The following is a 25,312-nucleotide window of genomic DNA, read 5'->3' as shown; positions in this document are numbered from 1 at the left end:
AGCAGGTTTAATATACTAAAACCATTAAAAACATATTCTCTGGACAAGGTTAATTTTTTTAACCATTCAGGAATCTGAACAATATCTATGCTATATTTACACAGGTGAGCTACCCAATAACTACTTTCATTAATATAAATGTTCTATCTCTGGGCTGTCCAATGTGGCAGTTACTATCCATCTGTGGGTACTGACCTCTTGAAATATGGCTAGTGTAACTGAGGAACTGAATTTTTAATTGATTTAGTTTTACTTAATTTACTTCTAAAAGTCTATGTAACCAGCAGCTACTACTTTAGACATCACAACCCTAGGGCCACAGGCACAATAATATGCTTATAAATCTGAGTTAAGGTGTTTCAAAAGGATAACATCCCAATTGAGTGCAAAGCAACTTGGCCCTGGTTTCCCTGAAATAAAAACACAATGGCTCTTTTATCAGTTAGTTAGGAAAAAGGAGGTGTAAACTCCTGCAAATTCCTGCTTCCTATATTTTTATACAAAGCATGCCCCTAGTCTGTTTTCCACCCAGGAACTATGTTTTTAAAAGATTAAGTCAGTCACGAAACTCCTCTGCTCAAACTCTCCCTCCAATCTTTCCCCAACTCACTCAGAATGAAATCCAAAGTTCTGACTACAGACCCGACTGATGAGGCCCCATAAGAGATCTTAACGCGGTGTTTCCTCTCTTCCCATTCCAGCCCTCCTCAGGACTCTTTTCCAGCCACGCTGGTAGCCTCACCCATTTCAGTCTCAGGGTATGCAAGTTTCTGTTCACTCTGCCTTCAATCTTCTCCCCTCTTAGCAGAGACATACCCTAGGCATTCCTAAAACAATACCCCTTCACAGGTCCAGTCCTCTCATCAACCCTCACCCTGCTTTATTTCCTTAGCACTTATCACCACATGTATTGATTTACTATTGCATCACACTATTTAACACCTAAACAATCCCTGATTCGGTGCTCACTAAATATTACTGAATGAGTAAAAGACAACTTAAAGCACAATTCTATTGGTATAAGAATGAATAGGGGAAAACTGTTGGTTTCTTTCTTTGATGTTTGCATTTTACAAATCCAAACCAAATACCACGCCAAATGATTTCTCATTGGACATTACTTTCTGTTTGTGGGAAATTTCCAATTACCCACAAACAGAAGACAGATGCTCAGTGTAAATTTTTGGATTCTTAAGTAGGAATGTTATTATATATTAAATCAAAATCATTTTTTCCTTGAACATGTCCTAATTAAAAGGTAATTGAGAAGTACCATGTGAAAACATTCATTATTACAAACCTGCAGAAACATCTATAATATCTAACTACAGAAGATAATATACTGCTTAAATCTGAAAGAAGACCACCTTCTAGAACATGATTTTATAGTCATGAGAATAACATGTTATAGTTAAGATTAAAACAATAAAGGAAACTGGACGCTCCTGTATAGCTGGGGACTAGAGGGGAAAACTACGGAGGAGATGCAAGATCTGCCTCAGGTCTTATGCTCTAGATCGAAAAGTTCACTTTACCTACTAAAACTATTCAAGATCCATATTCACTCATGCCAATCTACAATTTGCATTAGAGTAAGAGATCCGCACTAAAATTTGCTAATGTAAATATGCCAAAGGCTAAGTAATGATTCAGTAACTAAATAGCTACTTTATAATTGACAAAACAGCTCTTTATTTTGAACTTACAAACCCTTTGACAGAAAAGGACCTCCTTATCTTTTTGCCCACAAACTCAAAATTATGTACTCAACCCTCTCCTTTAAAAGCCTAACACTGAGATGACATACTAATAAAACTGTTACCTTTCGGACAGGTGGCTTAGTTATAATGTCTTCAAAATTATCGTCTGCTTTTAATGATTGAAAATTTTCATGTAATATTCCTATTTTCTTATCATTATCCCACCCTGCTGGACTGGAAAGAAACACACATAATAAATTCTGAAGCATTTATATAGTCATTCATTCAATCCATAATCACATTACAGGGAACATTTTTATGAGGAGTTAAATGTGACCAAATGTGGAAAACTAATCAGCTTTTTTACTATAATTTTCAAATTATGGCTTACTAATTTCTGCTTAAAATGATTATCAGTCTTCTTCTGATTTACAAAATGGGGGGGAAGGAGGATGGGTAATTCCCAATTTTATTAAGATAACTTTTGGAAAGCATATCTAGATTACACATTGGGTTCTTATTTATTGTAGATGAACTGATATATACATTGCACTGATAGGTTAGCTATAAAAGCAAGGCCACTTGGTCAATTTAAAAGGCAACGATAAATAGAACAAGATAGGTTATAAATTAAAAAAATCTAAGAACAGATTCCTACCTCCTCATCATGGAAAGATCACGTTAAAACCAAAAATGGCCATCAAACAACAGCAACAATACATCATAAAATAATATATTTAAGAGTATACTTACATAAATACTGCATCTTTTTCTACAACAACAGCAGGAATTTTATAGGGAAATCCATATAGTTTTTGAACGATGTATTTATATACCAAATCTATATTTTTGTTCTCTTTTACTGATGTGTAAATAAGTGCTGCACCATCTAAATAATACCATTAAAGAAATTTTTGGACAAATTCCAAGAACAGGTAGCATAAAATCCTCTACTCTGTTTAACATTTATATCAACTTGCATATTTTCAAATAATTTCTAAAGATATATCATACAGTAATCAAAAATTTCAAAAGTATAAAATGCTAAAAGGCTAAATGCAAATATAATTTTACATAATTTATTTAACAAAGGCAGACAAATCTCATCAAGCCAAGAAGGTAAATTTCATAATGCCAACACTATTACCACTTCTATATTGAAAGTACATAAAGAAGCAATTGTTGACTTTACCTTCTCAAACCCAAGATATAAATGATTTGGGAATGAAATGAAATTTCCAACCAGAGACAGGAGGAAAAAAGTTTTTGGAATTTCTAAAGTCCACCAATTTAATTCTTTTACTTTAAAAAGAAATATAAATACATAAGGTGTGTTGCACCAATCAATGTATTAAAAGGATACACTGTAAACAAAACTTGCGGATATGTGACTGAATAAAATCAAAATGTTCATCTCTGTAGTCATGTTCTTTCTCCAAAACACTAATCGCATCACACTGTTGAATTAAAATAAATTTAAAAACAATACAACATTAATAAACAATGAAATATAATGACCTAAACAGTTCAATTTTGGGTGGGGGAACAATGCAAAACTACCATTCTGAATAGTGACTGGACATCAGGATCAAGAACATCAATGACTCCTCTTTAGAGAGCTAATGTTAAGACTCCAGACTTTCAGTTGGAAGTCTTAAGACTAATGAATAATTTTATTTCTTTAAAGGCTCTGATTTCTGTCATATTGAATATAGTAAGAACACCACCACAGAGAAATTTTAGTAAATAAAGGGACATAGAATAACAGGTCAGTCTTACAATGAGTGGTTATAGAACAAAGCTTTTAAGACGTAAAATCTAGTCTACTTTAAACATTCTTTATATACAGGAGACTCCCTTCATTTCTGGTGTGGTACTATGAATCTATGGACTCATTTGATACTCATTTGGGTCCCACTAGTTTACAAGGGACAAATTACAAATTTAACTTTTTCCTTTGGAAAATAGCAGTTTTTAATGAAGAAAGTTGTGTAAAACAGAATTATCTGCCAATAAACAGTTTTTTGCTAGAAAAATCAAATCAAAATCAAATCAAATCAAAAACAAAGTACACATGAAAGGATTCTATCGTGGAGTTTACAAGGAGTTTTACAAAAAAGGTATAAGAACAACAAAACACAATCACCATCTGAGAAGCAAACAACTGACTAACTTAATCATTTAAATGCTATCCTTATTTTGTTAATAATTTTTGTTTAAAGTAAAACTTAAGCTAGATTTAAAATTTATCATTTTCATTCCAAAGATATATAAATTCCATACCTTCCTTCAACTATATATGCAAATTTTACATTACAAAAAAATATCAAAAGCATTATTACATATGTTCTCATTTTCTTAACTAGTCCATGACTTAACAATAGCGAAGACATAACTTCTTCATTCCAAATGGGGAGATGATTTCTTAATACTGTAAATTATTTTTAAAGGAAGTATGATTTTATTATAAAGTATATATAGTGAGAGAACTAAATTAACAGAATTTCCATAATTCTATCAGAACATCTTTGATAAATAAAAAGCCTTTGATAACTGCATATCAACTGTATACAAGGAGTACTGGTAGGTGTTTAAAAGTCTGTTTTATTTACATAATATTCTCATATTAGGCAATTAGGACATCAGATTTAAATGTGGAAAAATATTAAAATTATCATCTTACCTATAATTATTTCTACTAAACTGACTGAACAATGAAGTCTAACTAAAATTAGAAAAATGAAACCCAATCACGAATAGAATGTTTGAAATATTTTTTCAAAGAAACCATGACTTAGACGACAAAACCAATATGTGAATATCTTTCAGTATTTTAAACTATTATTTGTTTTTAAGAAAGATTATCTAAGGAAACTAATATGTCAACTCCAAAAGGAGCCTGGAAAACAAAACAATTGTTCATACTCATTAACATTAGTAGTGGACTCTCTAGGAAGCAAACTAACCTTTGTGCAAACTACTAGTACTGGAATGCCCAAGTTATGTGTAAGTGTATCCGCACCCAAAGGTAAAACCACACTGTCCTCTTTGTCTTCCTGAGACACTGTATTTCTTCTTTGAGGAGAAGCTGGGAAATCTTCTCCCGGTTCTACATATTCTTGGAAGTCTCTAATCACTGGAAATCAAAGGTAAATTAATACATAGCTTAGAAATTGCTTCATTTCATAGGTAGCCTTTTCTGCTATGATCTATTTTACTTAAGTTTCTATTTCGTCTTGTTTAAGAAACAAAAAGGGTTTGAGAAATCTCTGGAACCACGCTAGTTATTAGGAGGCAGAGTATAGCTATAAACTGTTCCAAAGTGGGGTTCATTATAGGCCTGGTTCAATTTTGTGCAAATTACTTTGGGCAAGACACAATACAGTAGTGTATCTCTATCTTCACTAATTCACAGAAAGCACTGAAATAATAACAGAAAAAAATACATGTATGTGGGAAGGGATTCCTCTATTTAAAAGACAGTAGGCAGTTCCTAGATGACTTTCTAATATTAACTTCCTTTTTAAAAAAAAGATTTATTTATTTATGCATGCAAGAAGCAGGGTATAGGCCAGAGGTGGGGGGAAGGGGAGAGGATTCATCAGAGACAGAGTGGGGAGCAGAACAGGCTGATCTACTGAAATACACTACTGAGGGGAACAGCAGGTGAGACAGAAGTGTGCTGCACTGCCTGGACCAGCTCCCTGGCCTGGGATCTGAACTCATGCTGCACTGTCTGGTTATAGCTTTAGAATGCTGAGACTTTAATCCCTGCGCCACCAGGGAGGCCCTAACTTTCTTTCTTTAAACTTTTTAATTAAGTCTTTTTCATCTAGGGGCAACACTGATAAATTTTCTTTAAAGATTTATTTTTTATTTATATAATAGCTGGGGTACAGGCCAGAGGTGCGGGAAGGTGAGAGGATTCACCAGAGACAGAGCGGGAAGCAGAACAGGCAGACAGATGCACTGCTGAGGGGAGCAGCGGGCGCGACAGGAGAGGTCTGCTGCGTCATGTGGGATTCTCCCTCTGGCCAGGAATCCAACCAGCACTGCAGAGGCTGCAGACAGCTTCACAGCGCTATGCTCAACCCATTGCACCACCGGGGAGGCCCAATACTGATAAATTTTTTAACTCATTTACAAGATTGTCAAATACTTAAAAAAAAAAGTTAAAGGGAATGTATCAAGAGCTTTAACTATGTATATACTGACTCTGGAATCACCCTTCCAGGAATGTTCCAGGTAACAATCAGGGATGCACACACAGTGACTTCCATATGAGCGTGCTTTTCATGTTTAAAAGCAAAACATATCTGGAAGCAAATTATCTACAGTATAGGATTAAAATATCATATGAGGGAATACTATACCGATCCATAAAATGTTGTTTTCAAAGAATGTTGTAGGAAAATAATAACATTAAAAGAAAAAAAGAGGAAAAGCCTAGAAATATAAAAGAATTGGGGAAAATAACATTAAGAAATCTTTTCAATTTTTAAAAATAAAGAATGTATACTATTCATAAAACTAGAAAATGTTAGTTTTTAAGCAAAGGAATTATAAGCTAGACCCTCTTTGGGATAGGACTCATTTGCCACAAAACTGTCCTAAAATTACATGGAGTCCAGAAAGAGGGAATCTTTAACAGATGAATGTGGTTCCTCCAGGAACACAGGGGCATGCAAATACCCTTAGCAGCTTGGTAGCTAAAACTCTTCAGATCTGAAGCTGAAATCTAACAGAGTTTTTGATTTTAGCATGCATCAGGTTTTCTGATTCAGTAGTCTGGGGTAGGGCCTAAGATGTGTATTTCTGGCAAACTGCCAACTGTATTGAGACTGATGTTGTGGTCCTGGGAACCACACATTGAGGACCACCTTTCTAGTATAAATTTAGAGGGGGCAGGGGAAGGCCCATAGGCAATGGCCAAAGGGGAAAGAAGGGTACATAATAAAAGCACTTAAATATCTCTTTATTTCAATGATTTAGGACATACTTTCTCTTAAATTTTATTATTTCCTTGTACATAAATGCAGTATGCTGTTCATTTCCCCCTAAAAGTTATTATCAGCCAACAATAACTAAGAAAAACAGCATTACATCACTATATTTCCTTAAGCAAGGTATAACACTGGCAGATGAAGAGTGCTCCGTGAAATCAAGAACTGTGGCAACTGGCTTACGACCTGTTGAAAATTACCCATATCGTTTTCATAATCTCCATGAAAATTTCCAATATACATGAGCATGTGAAAAAAATCATCAAATCAGTTTAACATCTTTATATTTGTATTATCTTTTTTGGACATAATTGATTTTGATGAGGTTAATAAGATCGCTCCACTTATCAAGAAATACAACTGCTGAAAATGAGCAGCTGAATAAAGATTCAGTTTTTTTTTTGCCCTGAAAAATTACTATCCACAAGGAACACATACACTCTTTTGGCAAAGAAAAAAAAAAAGTACCTCTAGTAAAGATTCTGCCATATTCTAAATGTTTCCAATTAAAATCTACATTAAAACTTAGCACCACATTCAAGTTGAATTTCACCAATTTCTTTAAAGCTTACACACAGTCAGAAATTCCTAACAATTATGATAGTCAGCTAAGAAATTTTGTATCTGAAATCTATACCGGTATTTCTAGATTACTCACACTTTTGTTCCATTTCCTTCATTTCTTCAGGAGGGATTTTCAATTTGTCAATATGTTCTCTAACAACACTTGCCCATTTCTGTAAAGAATCCAAAGCAGTCCAAGGCTTTGACATGTCAACAACCAGCATAACCAGAGTGTCCTTCAGAGAAATGGCATCCAGTGAAAACTTAAGGAGACCTTTGTGATACAGGTCTCCATCTAGGATCCATACATTACATCTTGTTTGATCTACAACAGACAAGGGAAGGCTTACCAAGGCAACAGAATTAAGTTATTTTACCATCCCACTAACAACACTGTGGTAATTTAGACCATCTCCATAGGAGATCTCTCTCAGCTTTGACAAAATGGAACCATTTGGGTTGCATTTACCAATTTAGTAAAGGTTTAATGAATATTTCTGAAAATGACTTAGCTGCCAACACAAAACACCAATATCCTTTACTTAACATCTTTTAATTTCAACAACAGACTGAATAACATGTTCTATTCTTACATCACCAGATAGAATCATGCATATGTCAAGATATTATATATGAAAATGAGAAACAAGTGATCTATGGAAGGAAAAAAATGGCTAATCAACTGAGAAAAACTGGAAGGTAAATGATATTTTTATCCCCAACATGAGGTAAAAAGGGAGTCAGCAAAATAATCATAAGATACTATGATCCTACTATCTGAGTGAAAATGAAATTGAAATTCAGATTCTTCAAGGATGGGAAGAAAATTAAAGTCTGCAAATCAGAATACCCTAATATGTCAAAAGTGTACCTAGACATAACTACTTACTAACTGGCATAACAGAGTAGAAGCCCTAATTTAAAAAAAGACACACTAAGAAAAGTCAAAGGCTAATAAGTGCAGCAGTTACATTTCAGAAAATTTGTTAAAATAAATGACACTCACCATCCCTGTCTTCATCATGAACATTTAAGTACAAGTATTCCAATCCTCTTCCTTTCTTGTACTCCTCTATTCCCTGAATTTTTCTTATTAAGCTTGTTTTTCCAGCTCCATCTTCACCTGTTAAAAAGGACAAATTTTTTAAATTTTAACATGCTCATTATTTAAGGATGCTTTTCAGTGGTAAGTGAAAAACCCAATCAGAAATAGCTTCAATCAAAAAGGTAATCTGAGAGGAGAAAACTAGGTAACTATACAGCTTAACCTCCTATATTCCCTCTTCGAGTGTCTTTGCTCCTCCTGTTAAATTTCCTGTTAGGCTATTTCAAATGGCTTCTTCTGGATCTATTTTTCAGAATATCTACTATCTTGTCACCCCAGTATAATAAACAAGAAATAACTCTGTTGGCTTTCAGTATGAAGGTGAAGACTCTTAACTGGTCCTCTCTGAGTCATGTGCCCACCCACAAGTCACTCAATGGAAGACAGATCTAAACTGACCCAAACAGCAAATTACAACTACAGCCCCACCCAAACCATGAAGTCCTAAGACCTATGTAGTAAGAGAGGGGGTAGGAGTTGAGGGTAGTGAGTTGGGCAAGAACGAGCGTACAAGGAACATAAAGATGACAAAAAATAAAACAGACTTGAAAAAATATTTACAGCAAGAAATCATGTGATTCAAACTTGGTACAAGCTTTTAAAAAGTTTAAAACTAGGTGGGCCTCCCCGGTAGCGCAGCGGTTGAGCGCTGGGTTGCGAAGCTGCCCGCAACCTCTGCAGCGCCGGTTCGATCCCCGGCTGCTCCCCGGCCACCGGCGAGGGTCCCACATGGCGCGCAGACCTCTCCTGCCGCCCGCTGCTCCCCTCAGCAGTGTACTTCGGTCCTTCTGCCTGCTCTACTCTCCGCTCTGGCTCTGGTGAATTCTCTCACCCTCCGGCGCTTCTGACTGTACTCAGTGCTTGTATAAATTAATAAATAAACCTTAAAAAAAAAAAGAAGCTTTATTTAAAAAAAAAAAAAAAGTTTAAAACTAGGCTAGCTGTTTGATATTTTGGTGAGTTTTTTTTTTTTGTTGTGAATTTAAATACCACATGATATCTGTTTCATGGACTTTAGAAATGTCATGTAAATTAATATTTATGAAGATTTCTTGGCTCCACAGACTGACTCCAGGAAATTCAGGAGCTCTCTGAAATTTTAAAATTTGTTTTCATTTTCACGTTAAGCTTTAAAAAAACTATATACAAATAGATCTTCTGAATGACAATCTTTATAGCTGAGTGATGCTATACGATTAAGTGATAAGGGGACTCCCTGGTGGCACAGGGGGTTAAAATACAACCTATGAGGCTATCTGTGGCCTCTGCATCAGGAGTTAGATCCCTGGCCAGCTGGGGAGCTGCCCACATGGTTCGGCGGGCCTCTCCTGACTCATCCGCTGCTCTCTTCAGCAGTGTATTTCAGTCAATTCACTTGTCCTGTTACCCACTCTGTCTCTGGTGAATCCTCAAACCACCCCCCCCCCACATACCTCTGGCCTGTGCCCCAGTTCTTGTATGCATAATAAAAGAAATCTTTAAAAGAAAAAAATAAGATTAAGTGATAAGTTTATTTCAACTTATTTTTTAATGTTTCAAAATGACTTAAAAGTTTCTGAATAAAATATAATTTCAAGCATAAACAAAAGAATAAAAACCATGGTATCACTTAGAAATAATCATTGATAATTTGGTTATCTCTGGTGGTGATATGAGTAATTTTTTAAAATAGCAAGTATGTGTCTTCCTTTTAGTTTAATTCTAATTTTAAAGGGTTGAGTTAGTAAGATCAGAACAGATTTTGAGGCCAAATTCATAACATCAAAAATATTGTGAATCTTAACTACATATATTCATAATTTTAAGTTCTTGCAACCATCACTAGAGCACTGCAATTTCATTTTTCTAAGGACTAACACAGGTGGACAGGATCTCCTCCACTTATGAGACCAGCGCTTACTCCTCCGCAATGAATGTTATCCATCATTCATTTCACTAGACCAATGGTTCTCAAACATGTATCAGACTTACCTGGAAAGTTGGCTAAAACACACATTGCTGGGTCTCACCGCCTGAGTTTCTGATTCAGTAAGTCTGGGTGGAGTCCAAGAATCTGCATTTCTACCAAGTTCCCAGTATCTTGACTTGCTGATTTAGTGACAATACTGAGAACCACTGCATTCACTACACTATACCAACAGAAATACAAAGATCCCTATGTCAGAGTTGCTGTGCTCTATGAGCTCATAAGTTGGAGAGGGAAAACAAACAGGAGACAATTTCAAGGTACCATCATTAGGACTACTCTAGGGATCTGCAGCAAACTAGGAAGTCAGTCCTCAGAGAACATTCAGGTTTTGGCAGGAAGTCAGAGGGCTTTGCAGAGAAGGTAACACTTTAACCAAATCTTGTAGCATTAATGAATTATGGAGAGTTTAGTCATTCCAGGAAGTAAAGGTAGCATGTACAGAGAGGCCTAGAAGCAAACAAGTGTCCTTCTAAAGGACAAATAACTTGAATGCATGAGATTTAGGATGTCAGGGTGTTAAGGAGAAAGAAGTCAGGAGATGAGAACAAATAGGGGTGACAGATCATGAAGGGCATCTTTTTGCCAGGTTGAGATGGTTAGACTTTATCCTGACGTATTGTAATAGGAAGACAATGGCAGCTAAGGTATTTTAGAACACCTAAACACTTTGGCAAATGTGTGAAGATGACTAATAAGGGCTGAGTTTAGGAGTAAGAAAACAAGATAAAAGCCTACTGACGAACTAGCAAAAACTGAAGTAGGCCCAAACTAATGATGTGAGTGGGGACTGTGCCCAAAGGCTAGCTTGGGTGGGAGCTGGCAGAGATGAGCAGACATGGAAGTCAGACAAGATTATCTCCCCTGCCATTGCTTCAGCAGCACCACCCTTTCCTACAATGTCACTTACCTTTGAAGTGTTTGATCCGAAGTCTCTCTTATAGGCTTCTCTTCCATCCCACCCAAACTTCCATCCCACCCAAACTTTGTGTTCCCCAGCATTCTACTCTTCTCTACATGTAATTCCAGGAGAATGTCCAGACATGACTTCAATAATAATTATCACCTATAGTGTGTGCGTGTACGCACACCCACCAACAGATTTCCTTCCAGCCTCACCTCTCCTGCCTATAGGTAATCACTGCAATAATGTTCCACAATTATTCATCTCTCAAAACACACAAAAGCAGTATCATTATCTTGCCGCCCCTCCCCCTAAAACTCAAATTACTTATCATTAGTTAACATAAGATTCCAACCTCAGCCCTTTTGTATCTGCTGTTCCTGCTACTCTCTTAAGAAATGTGTAAGTAGCCTAAGCTTCTTCCCATTTTCCTTAAATATTACCTCCTCAGACTGTCCCTGACCACCTCATTTAAAATCTCTACCTTCAGGGTCTCCCTAATGGCGCAAGGGGTTAAGACGCAACCTATGAAGCTATCCGCAGCCTCTGCAGCACAAGTTCGATCCCCCAGCCAGGGAGCAACCCACATGGCACAGCAGACCTCTCCTGACTTGCCTGCTGCTCCCCTCAGCAGTGTATTTCAGTAGACCTGCCTGTTCCCCACTCTGTCTCTGGTGGATTCTCTCCCCCCCCATACCTCTGGCCTGTACCCCAGCTCTTGTGTGCATAAATAATCTTTAAAAAATAATAATAAAATAAAATCTCTACCTACAACACTTATTATTATTGTTTTACTTTTCTCCATTGTATTTACATATATAATATGTATTTTATTTAGCTCTCCCTACCCCCCAAAAATGTCTCTGTGGCTCACTACTGTATCCCCAGTACCTATAAAGTGTCTGTGGACTAAAGTGTCTGTTAACTCTGCCCCTTTCATAACAAGACATATATTCCCAGGCCTCCTACATAACAGCCACTGACAGACGTTATCTCAAACAACAACAAGTAAGTGCCAAAACATTAGTATGAATTTCACAAATGCCTGAATGGGTACAAATTTTGCCCCCTTACTCACTTTGGGAATATTTTAAAAACCAGTTGTATATTAAGGGGTTTAAAATGCAAAAGCCTAAGAAGTCAGTACAGAAAAAAGATGAAATTTTAACTTGTGGCTTCCCTGGTGTCCTAGGGGTTAAGTCTCAGCACTACCACCCCTATCATCTAAGTTCGATCCCCTGCAAGGGAGCTGACCCACATATGGTGCAGCAGACCTCTCCTGCCTGCCCACTGTTTCCCTTAGCAGTGTATTTCAGTAGATCTGCCTGTTCTGCTCCCCACTATCTCTAGTGAGTCCTCTCACCTCCCACACCACTGGCCTACACTCCAGTTCTTCTACACAAAAATTAATAAAACCTTAAAAACAAAAAATTCAAATTGTTTACCCATGGTAAAAATTAAAGGACTGTAATTCACCTTCCTTTGCTCATATCCTAGTCAAACAGAACCATCAGTGGCCTCCACCTCCATCTCTAGAAGCAGCAGTAGCAGCAAAGGTTTACGGAGTGCCTACTGGGTACGTTTAACCAACACTAATTCTTACACAACCAAATCTGTAAGGGCAGAAGATGATTATCTCCTGTTTGGCAGATGAGGATAGTGGGGCTTAGAATTGCTCAAGTATCTTATCCAAAGTCTCATAGGCAGGAAATGACAGAGCCCAGATGTGAATTCATATGGCTTTAACTTCAGAGCATACTCTTTCCAATATTCATCAGTGCTGCTATCTTCAGAGGCCAAAAAATTCTCTTTATTATTTTTGTTAATATGACTCACAAAAGAAAAAGGTATTTCTATTTCCAGGCGTCATGGTTATTTTCAGAAGAAGAAAAATAATGTAGTGCGTTCTTCTCCTAGGAAACCCACAGAGAATGGGTGGGTATGGCCCCATTTTATAGCTGTAAGGACTGGGAAAAAGTCTGTTTACTCTCCTGGTAATTCTTCTCTCCTGGAATTTTATTTTATTTTTTTAAAGATTTATTTATTTATGCATACAAGAGCTGGGGTACAGGCCAGAGGCGGGGAGGGGGGGACGCTGAGAGGATTCACCAGAGACAGATTGACTGAAATACACTGCTGAGGGGAGCAGCGGGCGAGACAGGAGAGGTCTGCTGTGCCATGTGGGTTGCTCCCTGGCTGGCCGGGAATAGAACTCTTGCTGCAGTGGCTGCAGATAGCTTCATAGGTGGTATCTTAACCCTTGCGCTGCCAGGGAGGCCCTCTCCTGGAATTGTAAATGATGATAGCTTTGCCTTTTAACATTGAGCAAATTGTGAATCCATTTTAAGATAAGAGTATATTGTTAAATGAATGTACTAAGTATGGAAGCTTCAGATTCTTTTCCTATTCTGACTTTTGATAACAAATTAGCAGTTTTCACAATGAGAGCACAGAACATTTCATAAACACATCACAGGCTATAAAATAAAATCCTCTCTGCTTATAGATGAGGAAACTGAGGACAGGTCATAGTTACAGGTTGCTGGGGGTATGGCAACAGTTAAGCTTCCTGGGGCCATCCAAGCCAAACCAGCTCAAGGGTACAACACCACTGCTCTCAAGAGAAAAATGGAAGCAAGAAAAAGTATCTCTTACTCCCAATGATACTTTAACACCTAACAGTGCTTGTTTCGCTCAGAGACAATTCTCAAGATGTTTGAAAGAGCACTTTCCTTATTAAAACCAATCTTCCTGGAAACAAAATATCAACAACTCTAATCTCTTCTACTTTAAAGAACATTTGGAAGTTAGTTAGTTGAAGATTGAACATTCTTTTTTTTTTTAAAGGTAGCCTCTACTCAAATTTATTTATTTTTAAATTTATTTATTTATTTATGCAAGCACTGGGTATACAGTCAGAAGCGCGGGAGGGTGAGAGAATTCACCAGAGCCAGAGCAGGAACAAAACAGACAGACTGACGAAATACACTGCTGAGGGGAGCAGCGGGCGAGACAGGAGAGGTCTGTTGTGCCATGTGGAGCCCTCACCGGTGGCCAGGGATTGAACTGGCACTGCAGAGGCTGTGAGCAGCTTCACAGCCCAGTGCTCAACCGCTTTTCCACCAGGGGAGGCCCAGAACATTCATATTTTACTCATATTTGTAAACCTATTTCTTCTTAAGTTTTTTTTTTTTTTAAGATTTATTTATTTATTTATACATGCACTGGGTACAGTCAGAAGCACGGGAGGGTGAGAGAATTCACCAGAGCCAGAGCAGGGAGCAGAGCAGGCAGAAGGACCGAAGTACACTGCTGAGGGGAGCAGCGGGAGGCAGGAGAGGTCTGCGTGCCATGTGGGACCCTCCATGTGGGCCGGGGAGCAGCCGGGGATCGAACCAGCGCTGCAGAGGCTGCGGGCAGCTTCGCAACCCAGTGCTCAACCGCTGCGCCACTGGGGAGGCCCCTATTTCTTCTTAAGTTTTAAGCCTCAATTATAATCACCATTTTCTACAGTTTTCAGTTTCCCAACACCCAAAAAGAATGCTATCATTCGCCTTGCTGTGAAATGTGGATCTTTGAAAATAGATCTAAAATGGTAATGGTTAATGAAGAAACACATTCTATACACAAAATCTTATTTGTTACCTGCTAGTAACAGGAATCTTATCTGAGATATTTGCAAGGAAGCAAGCTTGTCTTAGGGTTATACACATCTTCCAATCACGCTCTTGTTAGACTCCCCGCCTCCCCCTTACGTCTTGAGGTGTGGCTTCTCCCAGTTTCTTCTCACTATAAAAACACACCACTCAGGGCCTCCCCGGTGGCGCAGCAGTTGAGCGCTGGGTTGTGAGGCTGCCCGCGGCCTCTGCAGCGCCGGTTCAATCCCCGGCTGCTCCCCGGCCACCGGAGGAGGGTCCCACATGGCGCGCAGACCTCTCCTGCCGCCGCTGCTCCCCTCAGCAGTGTACTTCGGTCCTTCTGCCTGCTCTGCTCCCCGCTCTGGCTCTGGTGAATTCTCTCACCCTCCTGCGCTTCTGACTGTACCCAGTGCTTGTATAAATAAATAAATATTAAAAAAAAAAAAAAGCAGAAAGATAAAAGAAAAAAAAAAAACACACCACTCAAAAGTGAACATTTACTAAATTCACACCCCCCCCACTCCACTTCATTCTTCATCCAACAGCTGAGTGATCTATCTGAAACAATCTCATTGTGCCATTCTACCCCTTAAGATCCTTCTGAGGATTCTAGTTCATGATATGCACACTGAAGTATATGGAGGGAATTATATCTGTATCTACAATTAATCCGAAATGCATCAATAACCAAGAGTCGCACAGTGAGACACTCATGTGATACAGTAACTACAGTGAAATCTTAATAGTAGAATTTAGGTCTGGGTATGTGAGCATCAACTGTAAAATTCCTTTAACTTTTACTTGTTTGGGATTTTCATAAGATGTCAGAAAAAAACCTTCAGTGTCTCCTTGCTGATCTTGCATATAAAAGCAAAGTGCAAAGGCCAAAATTCCCTACAAAGCCCTCATAGCTTTCTGGCCCATTTCTCCTCTCCCCAAGTTCCACCACCTATAAGCCAGTCTCCAGTCACTCACAACTTCTTCCAGTGCAGCACAGAAGCCTTGAGCCCAACTCTAAATGTTCATACATGCAAATAAGTTCTTTCTGAGATACAGTATTCTCCCCATTCCCTCACCAGACCAGGGAGAATCATTTTCTTCTGGTTTCAATTTAGTTTCTGCTAGGAAGCTTTCTTTGACTCCAGACTGGTTAAACATCCTTTGTACTCCCAATAGCACCTTACTGCAGTATACCAGCTTATCTGTGTTTCCTTCAGCACATTCTAAGTGTGTCAAGTCTGTCCTCTACAGTCAACATTAATTAGACAGGTTCTCTTAACAGCAAGCAGGATCTAAAGTCCTTGCTTTTAAGATGTATACAAACAAGATATTAACTTTTTTTATAAAATATTTATTTATGCAACAAGAACTGGGGTACAGGCCAGAGGTATGGATGGTGAGAGGATTCATCAGAGACAGAGTGGGGAACAGAACAGGCAGATTGACTGAAATACACTGCTGAGGGGAGCAGCAGGCGAGTCAGGAGAGATCTGCTGCGCCATGTGGGATGCTCCCTGGCCAGCCGGGGGATCGAACTCATGCTGCAGTGGCTGTGGATTGCTTCATAGGTTGCATCTTAACTCCTTGTGCCACCAGAGAGGCCCCGAAATTAACCTATTCTTAACATTGTACCTGCTTGCTCACCAAACCTGAAACCATAGAGTTTTAGTCTCTTCAGGCTGTTTTAACAAAAATATAGGCTAAGAGGCTTATAAACATTTATTTCTCATAGTTCTGAAGGCTGAAAGTCCGAGATCAAGACATCAGCAGACTAGGTGTCTAGGTGAGTTCTTGCTTCCTGTTTCATAGATAGCCATTTTCCTGCATGGCAGAAAGGGTGAAAGAGGTCCCTTTTATTAAGGTCCTAGCCCCGTTTATGAGGGCCTCACCCTCATGATCTATTTACCTACCAAAGACCCCACCACCTAATGCCATCACATTAGGGGTTGGGATTTCAAAATACAAATTTGGGGGTTACATAGCCAGTCTATAGTCCCTCTGCTATAAACAGAAGATGCTTTACTAACAATCTATCAATCACAACCACAATCTCTATTTTCATAACTATGCCTAATCTGTAATTGCTTCTACTAGGCCAGTACCAATCTATTAAAATAATTGACTACTCATCTCCACAAAACTCAAGAGGCTACCTCTCATCAATAATAAATCAATTAATAGCGTAAAGTCACAACATCTATTTCCTTCACAAAACTTAGGAACACTTTCTACTCATTGGACTGAGTTGTCAGTTGTTAGCTGCTTTGGCATAGCCAAGATGAATTTTATTTGAAAATAATAAGTCCATTACAAACCTTTTCTCTTTATTGTGCCATTAGAAGGATTTTAAAAAAAAAATCAGGATGCCTGATTTTATAAGACATTTAAAATCATCTTTAATGACAAAGCCATTCAAGAAACAAGTTAACTAGGACCTGTGTGGGTTCAACCAATGCTGAACTAATTCATCTACCAGCCATCTATCAACTGTTAAGAAAACCTTATCCTCAGTTCCCCAACCTTCAGCTGGTAGCGAAACAGACACACCAGCTGTATCGGTGCCAACCAAATAGTTAATGATTTGTAAACACACACTTAACACAGGTAACAAGATCCTGTTTAAACAGATGAAAGCCCTTCTATAAATGACCCTGTAAAGTGATGATAAAATTATTCTCTAAATATTTTATCTAAATTTGCATATTTATATTGGATTTTCTTATAAAGGCATTTTTTAAAAGATATTTATGCATACAAGAGATGGAGTGCAGGCCACATGCACGGGGTGAGTGGGTGGCTGTAGTGAGGATTCACCAGAAACAAAGTGGGGAGCAGAACAGGCAGATCTACTGAAATACACCGAAAGGGCATATTTTAAAGGTATTTTTAAAACAATCCAAACATTTCAATAGACTGTTACCATTCATTACTTCTTGATTAGTGACCCACTAGAAATCAAATTCCTTTATAAGATACTAGACAAATTAGTAGTGTCTTCAAAATAAAACAAAAAGATGAGTCATGCAAATGGGAGTCAAAGCAAAACACTTAAGTACACATAACACATTAATAACTATCTAGAATACCTCTAATGTCTGCCACTACCTGAAATGTTTTCCAAACATTACCGAGATAATCCTCACAATAATCCTAAAATGTAAACAGTATAAAAAGATTATAGAGAAGCAACTTGCTAAAAAAAGTCAGGATTTGAATCTAGAAGTGCTTTCAATAACTACAGACATTGCCACTGTTTCTGAAGCAGTTTCTAGTCCTTCCACCCAGCTCAAGGTAAAGAGGATGATTATAGGTAAAATTAAGCAGTAAGTACCCTGCCTCTCTCTTCTCTTCTGTTGTGGTAGAAGGTTGAAGTACTGTATTCTTCTGACTTTGTATATATCAGTGCAGAGCTTTGATTCACATTTCCACTCCTCTGTTGAAATATTAAGGTCTACAGCATGATAATCAGCATAAAGAATGCCAGCCAGCTATATTCCTTCTCTATCCAAATGAGATGTCAACATTGCAAAGCTGACCTTTTTACTTGGCTTTATATGATGTAAAATGAATCATCTATTCTATTTTATCTGAAAACTCTAATGACAAGAGCCATAAGGGGTCTTCATTGGAACTACTCTGGGCTCAGACCTTCTGCATGTCTTTCCAGAGGTTTTCTGAATGACCCAAGTCGGGTGGGGACTTTCAGACTGAGTAACCCTTCCCTTGATTCAAGGGGCAAGAGATGGGAGTAGCACCTGGTTTTAAGTAAAATTTATACATGGGTGTTTAAGACTACATTCTGTAGAGTGGAATGCTAGACTAACCCAGTTTTAAGTTCAAGCTCAGCTGTGTAACTAAGGGCTCAAAACCCTCTTCTGGGGCCTCCCTGGTGGCGCAAGGGGTTAAGCACCATACTTTGAAGCAATCTGCAGCCTCTGCAGCACGAGTTTGATCCCCAGCCGGCCAGGGAGCAACCCACATGGCACAGCAGACCTCTCCTGACTCGCCTGCTGCTCCCCTGAGCTGTGTACTTCGGTTAATCTGCCTGTTCTGTTCCCCACTCTGTCTCTGGTGAATCCTCTCACCCCCTACATCTCTGGCCTGTACCCCAGTTCTTGTATGCATAAATAAATCTTAAAAAAAAAAAAAAACCCTCCTCTGCAAAACAGTAAACATGCTATATAATAAAGCACTTAGCACAATACCTAAGTAACAGGCATAATGCATAATCCCATCCCAGTGGTTAACCAAAGTCCTACCTTTGGATATCATCTAGCAGTCTGCATTACAATAAAATGTAGAACTTATTCTTGACCATTTTCCTGACTCTCATAGACTGACCAGACATGAACTTAACCACTGAGTTTAATTCAATAAACATTTACCAAGGCCAATAAATGCTAATCCCAATGGTTATTAACAGTTCCTATGCTCAAAAAGGTCAAAGTCCACTAAAGCAATAGTTCTTAATCAAGAACTATGGTATATATTCCACAATTAAATTGTCTAAGTTAAGATGCCAATTTTTAACCTACCTACCTACCAGACTGGCACTAACTAAAATGAATAATCTTTAGGGTGGCGATGGTGCTAGCTAAACAGGTATTCTTAAATACTGATGGTGGGAATGTAAAATGGTATAGTTTTCTTAAAAACTGTTAGGCAATATATACAAAAATTTGAAAGATATAATCTTCTGACCCAGCAATTCAATTTATAGGAATTTTATCTCAAAGATAATACTGGTCAAGTGGAAAATGAGGTATAGAAATAATAATCTGGCTACCAATCAATCCATGGTCTCCCTTAGTAACAAAGTCCTATGCTGACCTTGGGTTTTCCTGACTCAAAGCTCCCTTCTGTTTCACATTTTCATAGTGCTTTTGCTGACATTATTAAGTGGGTTTCACACCAGTTGAATTACCAACCTACTGGCCTACATCTGTTTTTTTCTCCCAGCTGTTTTCTGCTTTGACTTTAGCATAGAGGGAAATACATGAACTTCTTTTAATACGTCTTAAACCTATATTCAAACTATACCTCTACCTGGAGTAACGATACTTTTATTTAAAAGTCATTATTCATCCAGCATTTATTTACTAACACCTATTATGTGCCAAACATCATATTTTATTAACCAGAAACCTCTATTAACTGGCACTGCTACTTACTGATAAAACCAATGCCCATAGTAACATAAAGCTAGCTTCAGCCTACAGGCCAAATCTGATCTGCTGTGTGTTTTATAAATTGGTTTTTAAACACTTTCATACCCATTCATTTATGTATTATATATGGCTGTTTTGAGACTACAAGGACAGAATAGAGTAGTTACAACAAAAAGCAAAAAAGTTCACAAAACCTGAATTATTAACTATCTATCCCTTTTTATTATAACATCAAATACCAAAATGCCATTTGATTCTCAAAACATACCAAATGGTACATTCTTAGTGGCAGTAACATATAATATGCAATAAATGAGTTAAGTTAATCCTTTGAAAATTACCAATCAAATATCACACATGTGGTTAACATTTTATTCCTTGCACCACATTCCCATAAACCAATCAACCCAGAAAACAGCATCCACATAACTTCAACTGATAAAATCTTTCTCCCAAAAGAGATAGTACCTTGATATTCTTTAATCCCAGCTTCTCATGATTAACAGTTTGGCTTAAAAATCATGTTATTTTCAAAATGAGCTCTCATATAGAAAACCATCTCATATAGAATAAAGTTCTCTGAACTTTATATCTTTAACTTTCTTACTTGTAATAATCCAACATAATAAAAGCTAGTTTCCTTCCTGAATAAGAAAGAAGACTGCTTCACATAAACTTCCTGATGATGCTCTGCATTTTGCAGGACTTTTTTGGCTGCACATTATCCTGAACCAGTACCTTCAAGGCAAAAACAATGCAGAGACTCCAGATGCGCTGAGGGACAGGACTACATATATACATCTTAGTAGAAAGTGAATTCAATTAATCTAAATCAATGAAATTTTTTTGCAATTAACAAATACATAGAGAACCAGACAAAGTCCTTAATAACTTTAAACATCTTACTTTTCCTACAAAGAAAGCTCTTTTCCATTAGGGAGGCAGTCCAGTACATAGGTTAAGAACACTGGCTTCTGAGTCTAGAAGCGCTTTAGAATCCTGTGTAAAACCCTATGGCAAGTTACTTTGCTCTCTGTTTCCAGATCTTATAGGGATAATCAAAGTATGTAAACAATCCTTAGATGGCAGATACATGTAACTTGCCCTATAAATGTAAGTTACTGTTGCTATTTTCTTTAGGGAATTTTCTTATCAAAACATAAGAAATCAAGATCCAGAGAAAGTGTACTTAAAAGCAGAGTTAAAGTATAATTTTCGGTAAAAACTGATTAAATATAAAGGATAAAGAGGAAAAAACCTCTTTAAAAGCACAATTTACATGTTAAACCCCACATAAATACATGTATAAGAAGCTTTGCTTTTAATATTCAAAACAAACTTTACTGAAGCTTTTTCTCAAAATCTTTAAAAAAAGATAATGGTTAAATACCAATACCATAGTGCTTCTGGATTTCACCAGGGATCAGCCTAGATAGATTGACTGCTTAAACACAAATGCCATGGGGCCTCCCAGGTGGCGCAGCGGTTGAGCACTGGGTTGCAAAGCTGCCCCGCAGCCTCTGCAGCACCGGTTCGTTCCCGGCTGCTCCCCGGCCACTGGAGGAGGGTCCCACATGGGGCGCAGACCTCTCCTGCCGCCCGCTGCTCCCCTCAGCAGTGTGCTTCGGTCCTTCTGCCTGCTCTGCTCCCCGCTCTGGCTCTGGTGAATTCTCTCGCCCTCCCGCGCTTCTGACTGTACCCAGTGCTTGTATAAATAAATAAATAAATGTTTAAAAAAAAAAACAAACAAAAAACACAAATGCCATGGCCACAGTGGTGTCCCTCTATAAGCTACATCCTAGAAGCCAACAAAGATATCCTAGAATCCACCAAGTAATTAGTAGTACTTCCACTCAAATATAGCCCTTTTATAAGTTATGCTGTCAGAATATCTGGCACTCTCTTCCTTGAAGGGAAAGTTGGAAAGACATGCCAGTCAGAACAAGGGGTGTTTATAGCTGAATGACCTTGGAAAACTCATTTTACAGGTCTCTAAAACTCATTATCTCATCTATAAATTAGTGCTAATACCTATCTCCCAGATTTTTTAGGGGGATGGGGGAGGCAAGCAGAGGAGGTAAACTAAGGTTTCTATGAAAATGTGTTGAGAATGGCTCATACAAATGCATGCATTGCTAGTTCTGACGCTTTTCTGCCACAGGCCTGGGAAGAGAGACCATGTACCAAGTCAAGGTTAAACAGTAGATTGTGTCCCAGAATAAGCTTTAGTCTAGGTTGTTTCTGGAAATGTTAAACCTTGTTATAGTCTCTGATGCTTTTTTAAAATATGGAATTCCAGAGATGATCATAATTCATGAAAGACATATTAGGATCAGGGCCTCCCCTGGTGGCGCAGCGGTTGAGCGCTGGGCTATGAAGCTGCCCGCAGCCTTTGCAGCGCCGGTTTGATCCCCGGCTGCCGGTGAGGGTCCCACATGGCATGCAGACCTCTCCTGCCGCCAGCTGCTCCCCTCAACAGTGTACATCGTCAGTCTGCCTGTTCTGTTCCCCACTCTGGCTCTGGTGAATTCTCTCACCCTTTCGCGCTTCTGACTGTACCCAGTGCTTGTATAAATAAATAAATCTTTAAAAAAAAAAAAAAGACATATTAGGATCAACCATCCCCCTGCCTTCTACTTCAAACTTAGAACAAAGAAAAACCACAATCCCTACCTATATATTTCTTCCTTCTACCAACACAGACTAAACACTGACATATGTGATGACAAAATTTCTTCAATATTTAGAGAGGTATTTTACAAAATTAATTCTATTTATGTAATCAATAAAAATCTGTATTTAGCTTCTTCCAAGGCTGAAAAGGACTCTGATGACAATTTCATAGTACTCAAAGAAAAACTTTAAATTTTAAGCTCAAATAATTTAAGTATGGATGGGGTGGAAAAGTCTGGGGCTCTTATCTTTACAATGGCAGTATTTGAAAAGAAGTCCTATTTCAATAAATCAAAATATAATGCACTTCAATAACATATTATATCTTAAGTCCATTTTAGTTTAGTAATTATTAGTAATTTAGTAATAGTAATTTGTTTGAATTAGTAAATTAAAAACATTTTCTGGAACTTTGTTTTTCAATTCTAATCTACAGCTGCCCTTTATGCAGACGCTAATTCAATTTTTAAAATAAGAGTTGTGATCTTAAAAAATAATTCTAATCCAGTTAAGAGAAATTCATCACAAAAGTCACTGAGCAAAACATCACTTTACAAACTTTCTCATTCCGCTTTTCCATAATCCTAGGAGGTAGGCATTATTTCTATAGTATCCATTTTAAAGATTAAGAAATGAAGGTTTGTCAATATCAATTTGTTTAAGATCATAGGGGTAATGCGTGTTAGGCCGTGATGGGATGAATGTTAATACGTAGAGGGTACTTTTAATCACATTTAAAAACTAGTTAAAATCTAAATTTTCAACTAGCTCCATATAACTTTAAAGAAAGTAAAGAATTACACATTCTGAATTGGCAGCAGTTGATAAAAAAAATCAGTAATTTGTTTCTGTCTATGCATTCCTAGATCCTGTCAAGCTGCATCTGTCTTCTTTGTTTCCTTTCTGTTGTTAGGTGAATGTAACCAAAAATGGTCTGAGGATGCCAATACCAACATTTTAAACTTGAATCATCTTCTTTCTAGCCAAACGTCAGTATCTCACATTTAAAGAATATGGAAGAAATTGCTCTTTGTAAATGACTCAGAGGCAAGCCTGCAAAAATGTGAACCTATAAATTGTTCTTCCTCACTATCCTCTATGCCCACCCCCAGCATCAGTAAAGAGACAAAATAACTTCCAGAGAACAGAGGAGATACAAAACAATTAAGAAAACTAAGAAATGTGACCACTTCTCTTTGTTACATCCATCTGGCTGAAGGGATTGAACAACCAAGGTGTTCTAGTCTACTCTTACCCTCTGCAAATTTCAGCTTTCTAAGTGACAGCTCAAAGCTGCAAACACGAACCCATGGTATCAGAAAAAGCTGAATTAAATAAGAACATTCATCGTGACTCCTAGATCTCAATTCTCTCTTCTCTGTCAATTACACAGAGTCAGCTATTAAATATTAATGGCATGCCATTTGCACTGGAGCTCTTTCGAAGAGCCTCCTGCTACCTCTTCTTGTTATGAAAGAAAACCCGTCCTTATTTTCCAGGGAAACCTTAAGTCAGTGAAGTGCCTCCCAAGGGTGATCGCATTCCGTCCTTCCCAGGGGAAGGTTGACAGGGCCCCCCCACACCCCACGACCAGCAGAGAAGGGGTTCGGGGGTGCCTGCAGGTCGGGGGGCAGGGCCCCCCCGCACCTCCTCCCCAGCTGTCAGCTGCAGGTCCGGCGGCGGGGCGGGGCGGGGCCGGGCGGGTCAGCCCGCACAAAGCGCACCGGCGGGCGGGTCGGGCCCCCGAGCCGGGCCGGGGCGGGGCGGGGCGGGGCGGGGCCGGGCGGACCGCAGCGAGGCAGGGGACACTCACCCAGCAGCAGCACGTTCTTCCCCGCGGGCAGCTTGGAGCGCGAGCGGGTGGACACCTCGCTGAGGATGCAGGACCTAACGGGGAGCAAGGCGCACGCTGAGGCGGGGGCGGGGGCCGGGGCGGGGGCGCGGCGCGGGGGGGCGGGCCAGCGCTCTCGCGCCCGGCGGGGGCTGCCAAGAACGCGGCGGCCTGGGCCCGGCGCCGAGCCCCGGCGGGCCCGGGATCCCGGGGCGTCCGCAGGGCCGAGCGCCCGCGGGGGTCCGGGGAGGGGTGGGGTCGTTACCAGAGGTTCTGCCCGTCCTCGTCGTCGCCCGCGGGGGCGCCGCCGTTGCCCGATGCGAGCTCGTTGGCCAAAGGGCCGCCCGCGTAAGTCGAGGCTAAGCCCGGCGGAGAGGACCCGAAGGAGCCGACTCGCCCCACGGCCGCCATCTTGGACGGGAATCACGCCACTCCCGGCAAAGCTGAATGAGCGAGGAGCGCCGGCGGCTGCAGCGGCGGCGGGAACCCGGATATGGGGCGCTCGGCGCACGGGAGCAGGGCGGGGCCTGCGGGGGCGGAGCCCCGGGCCCTGTGCGTACCGACGGAGGGAACGAGGACCGACTGCGCGTGCGCCACGGGCCGGCGGGCGCGGAGGGCATGCGCATGCGCGGGCCCCAGTGCCACAGAGCTCCGTGCATCCCCAGGTCCTCCGAGCTCGCTGTGCTGAGGCGCTGCCCGCCGCCACACCCGTAGCCCTGGGCTGCTGCCGAGCGGGTTGGGGTGTGTCAGATGAACAGTG

At 39.5% G+C, this 25,312-nt stretch overlaps 1 protein-coding gene across 2 annotated transcripts in view; it reads right to left on the bottom strand.

Moving 5' to 3' along the window:
• The window catches only part of DYNC1LI1 (dynein cytoplasmic 1 light intermediate chain 1), a gene marked incomplete at both ends in the record, with an annotated part of 28,264 nt that extends 3,301 nt beyond the window's left edge, over positions 1-24,963 (bottom strand). The window contains 8 exons of one of the 2 annotated variants that reach the window (XM_084248288.1): positions 1,823-1,934; positions 2,454-2,589; positions 3,064-3,157; positions 4,667-4,836; positions 7,362-7,592; positions 8,274-8,390; positions 24,535-24,608; positions 24,818-24,963. In XM_084248288.1, the coding sequence (XP_084104414.1) occupies positions 1,823-1,934; positions 2,454-2,589; positions 3,064-3,157; positions 4,667-4,836; positions 7,362-7,592; positions 8,274-8,390; positions 24,535-24,608; positions 24,818-24,963 (1,080 nt within the window). The remainder of the gene's footprint in view (positions 1-1,822; positions 1,935-2,453; positions 2,590-3,063; positions 3,158-4,666; positions 4,837-7,361; positions 7,593-8,273; positions 8,391-24,534; positions 24,609-24,817) is intronic. The other variant, XM_084248289.1, reaches the window with a different exon arrangement.
• Positions 24,964-25,312: the final 349 nt, after the last annotated feature.

Source organism: Talpa europaea (assembly GCF_964194135.1).
Source record: "Talpa europaea genome assembly, chromosome: 11".
Taxonomy (NCBI): Eukaryota; Metazoa; Chordata; class Mammalia; order Eulipotyphla; family Talpidae; genus Talpa; species Talpa europaea.
The sequence above is the reverse complement of the archived record's forward strand: the minus strand, read 5'-3'. Positions and strand labels throughout refer to the sequence as shown.